At 32.5% G+C, this 3,371-nt stretch overlaps 1 protein-coding gene across 1 annotated transcript; it reads left to right on the forward strand.

The window, feature by feature from the left end:
- Positions 1–667: 667 nt before the first annotated feature.
- On the forward strand, positions 668–1,542 carry LOAG_13802 (hypothetical protein; the record flags this gene model as incomplete). Its single annotated transcript, XM_020448730.1, has 3 exons — positions 668–699; positions 836–1,031; positions 1,150–1,542. The coding sequence occupies 3 exons, from the start codon at positions 668–670 to the stop codon at positions 1,450–1,452; spliced, it is 531 nt and encodes a 176-aa protein (XP_020301148.1). The 3' UTR covers positions 1,453–1,542.
- Between the last annotated feature and the right edge of the window lie 1,829 nt (positions 1,543–3,371).

Genomic DNA, 3,371 nt, shown 5'->3' on the forward strand with positions numbered 1-3,371 from the left:
CTAGAACAAGGGCGTACATGATTGTTAACACAGTAAATAACGGTATGAGAGATTAAAGGCTTAATATTGTTACAGTAATATATAGCGGCATGCCATTAACAATATTCGGACAAGGGCGTATAAGATTGTTACAATAATAAACAGAGGCATATAAAATCTGTACAATATTCAGAAAGGCAATATATTTAAAATATTAAAAATTTCTTGGTTTTCTGACAATGCTTGCAACTGAATTTCGCTATCTTTTTTGTACGCTGAAGTTGCAACATTTTCAGCTAACATATTTTAAAAAATATTAACAAAGGCATACACATTCGCGAGTGTTACTTGATATAGGAAAAACTAATTGATCCAAATGGCTACATTTCATTTAATTATTAATGGCTATATTATTATTATTTATTTATTTATTTATTTATTTATTTATTTATTTATTTATTTATTATTATCATTATTGTTATTATTATTGTCATTATCATTAATTATTATTAATTATTATTACCTGCCATTGCCCTTAGGGTTTGCTATTGATTTCTGATTGTTGTCGTGTATTTTAATGAAAAGCATTTTTTGACTATTATCAGGCTTCCAATCACTTGTCCATTGCGTATTACTACTCGATGTATAATAGTTATACTTGAGCAAATCTTTATCGTTCAGGCTAGATATGAAAGTTTTCGAAATTATACAACTAGAAATGTAAAGTCATAATTCACAAATGATGATGAAGGTAATAATAAATGACATGAATCAAATGGTGCATTTTTGAAGATCAGAAATAGAAATAGGTTTACTAAATACATGTTTGAATCCATCTATAGTTGAATTGATTTAGTAGCGGCGATCATTTGGAGAAGGAGGACGAACTGGAACCAAAAAAGGCGAAGTTTAATGAAAATGACGCAATTTCATACATAGAATATGGTGAAGTGCCACGGAATATCCCTTTGCAACTTCTAACAACTTATCCACAAGGTGCCGGATTTCCATTCTTTACGTGGGCACAAATGTTTTTCACCACTGCAGATCAGGTTTGCACATTAATTATCAGGCGAAAGAGATTGTGAGAATAATTAATCCAATATCGCAACTTTGCATAAATTAGAACAGATACTGAGTTGGAATGTTCATAATGTAAAGTTTCTGCAGGAGATCGTCGGCTGGTTCAAAGGAAATGGTGATTTTGGAAAGCCAGCGATGAACGCCCTCTCGGACATTTCTAAACTAATTAAACCTTTGCCCTATGTGGTACTATCGAAAGTTCACGATTGTTTAGATAAAATTGCAAAATTTTTGATAAAAAATGATTCTGAATTCAAATGTGCTTTGATATGGAAAGGTAAAAACCATCTAGAAATTTTTGCTAAAACGAGTACCACTGGGGCTGTTTCACCTGGAGTAAAAGAACTGCTGAAGGCGCAATGCAAGGAACCGGATGAATTGGAAGAATGAAAAAGTGATAAGATTTAAAAAAATTCATTGATCGATTTCCAATATGACATCTTTGATAGCGGTACTCGAATTCAGATTAAACCTTTTGCATCGAATTTAAACTAATTTAAATCCATAAGTTCATCTCTGCATTGCTCGCTATTTTTTATGGTATTAAATGAGTTGCAGCGTACTCGAAACTGTTTGTGATGGTGGATGAAGCATAAAAGTAATCGGTTTCAGGGAATTTGCAGACCAGAAACTGAGTTCCTCGGCCCCTATATTTCAATACCGAATGAATCACAATGGATTCATGCGATGCGTTAAGAAATACTGACTTATCAGCGTCTTGATTTTATTAGATTCAGGAATACCGTGGTTTATGCTGCACAAATCTTCGTGTAACTAATTTTAATCCATCAGAGTCACGTGCAAATTTTGTTCGAGGTTCCGTGAGAATTGGTTTTTGATAATTTTCATATAGGAAAAATACCGAAATTAGAAGTAGGAAGTTGGTGAAAACATAACGTAAGTTACCGTCTTGACATAATCCGAAGAAAATTATGGATAGTTTTTGAAAAAAATCATGCAATACTACGGCAATCGGTGCTTGGCTATGTAATTGCGCAGGAAGTAGTTGTAGTGAAGCTCTTACAAGTGTGTTTATACTAATTTTTCACCCAAAATTGCCGAAATTTGGACAAAAGGATTTCTGGAATATCTCAAAATTCACTATTTTTACCGAAGTTTGAAATTGCTGCTCTTCGGAATTTTCATACATTGAAGAATATACATGCCATCATAGACTCCACAAAATTACACCGTTAGTAATGCCAGCACAATTGTGGCTTAAGTATAAGCATAAGTGAACTTCTTAACGTTGCTTAAATGAAACGAAGTTTAATTTATTAGCATTGCAATGTTCAATACTATACCCTGTATAATGTTATGCTGATGCCTGTGTGAGAGCTTCAGATGAAAAGATTACCTAAGATTCAGCTTCTGAACGAAATGCGTGTGGATCATAAATCCTTAGAGATTCCATGATAAGATTCCATGGTACTATTTTTCAATTTTTCTTTCTTGGTAGGATTCAGATGATGAGATGCTATCTAAATTGTCGAAATCGATAGATCTACTTTCTTTAATCGCGTTACTCTAATGTTAAGCGTTGCTAATAAATAAAAACGTTGGGGATGCGCAGACTTGATCTTATTAGTAATCACAAATCTGAAAAAAAGATTTCCCACTCGAGACCAACCAATATTATTATTAAGCTTTGACAAAATCACTTAACATTAATTCTACCAACACAGCCATTAATGATCAATGGAAAATAATCGATTTTATTCATATTGTTCAGGAATTGCAACAGTTATCATGTTGTTAAAGGTAAGTAATTACGACAAGTTGGTGATTACAACAGTATTTGGTAATGGACTGATGATAGCTGTAGCGGTAAAAAAAAAAGGGAAGAAATTTGACCATTTAAATCGTAGCCGTTAAAATACTCAAATTGCCATCTTGGGCATTTTTATTCTTAATTTTTCGAAGAAATATCACATGGCGATGATGCTATTTAATAACATATATTTTAAATCTTATAAATGATTGAATGAACAAACACATTCATATCGTTCAACTCGTAAATTGCAACAGTTGTTATCATGCTAGCAATGGTGTTATCAAGTTTTGTAAATATTCGATTAGCTCCCAAATATGCTGACTCTTCGATTTGCCGCTTCAGACGTTCACCTTTTTTTGTTACTACAAATTATGTGACATATCATAATTATTTTTACGCCTCCTTGTAGTAATGGTGCTATTTTGTTTCATTATTGCATGTCATTAAGAATCCCGACATTTTGATGAGAAGCTGGCAATATCATGTAATATGAAAGCATTGCAGAATATATTTCTGAACATTTGAAGAATTTTTG

The sequence above is a fragment of the Loa loa genome, assembly GCF_000183805.2.
Source record: "Loa loa unplaced genomic scaffold supercont3.314, whole genome shotgun sequence".
Taxonomy (NCBI): domain Eukaryota; kingdom Metazoa; phylum Nematoda; class Chromadorea; order Rhabditida; family Onchocercidae; genus Loa; species Loa loa.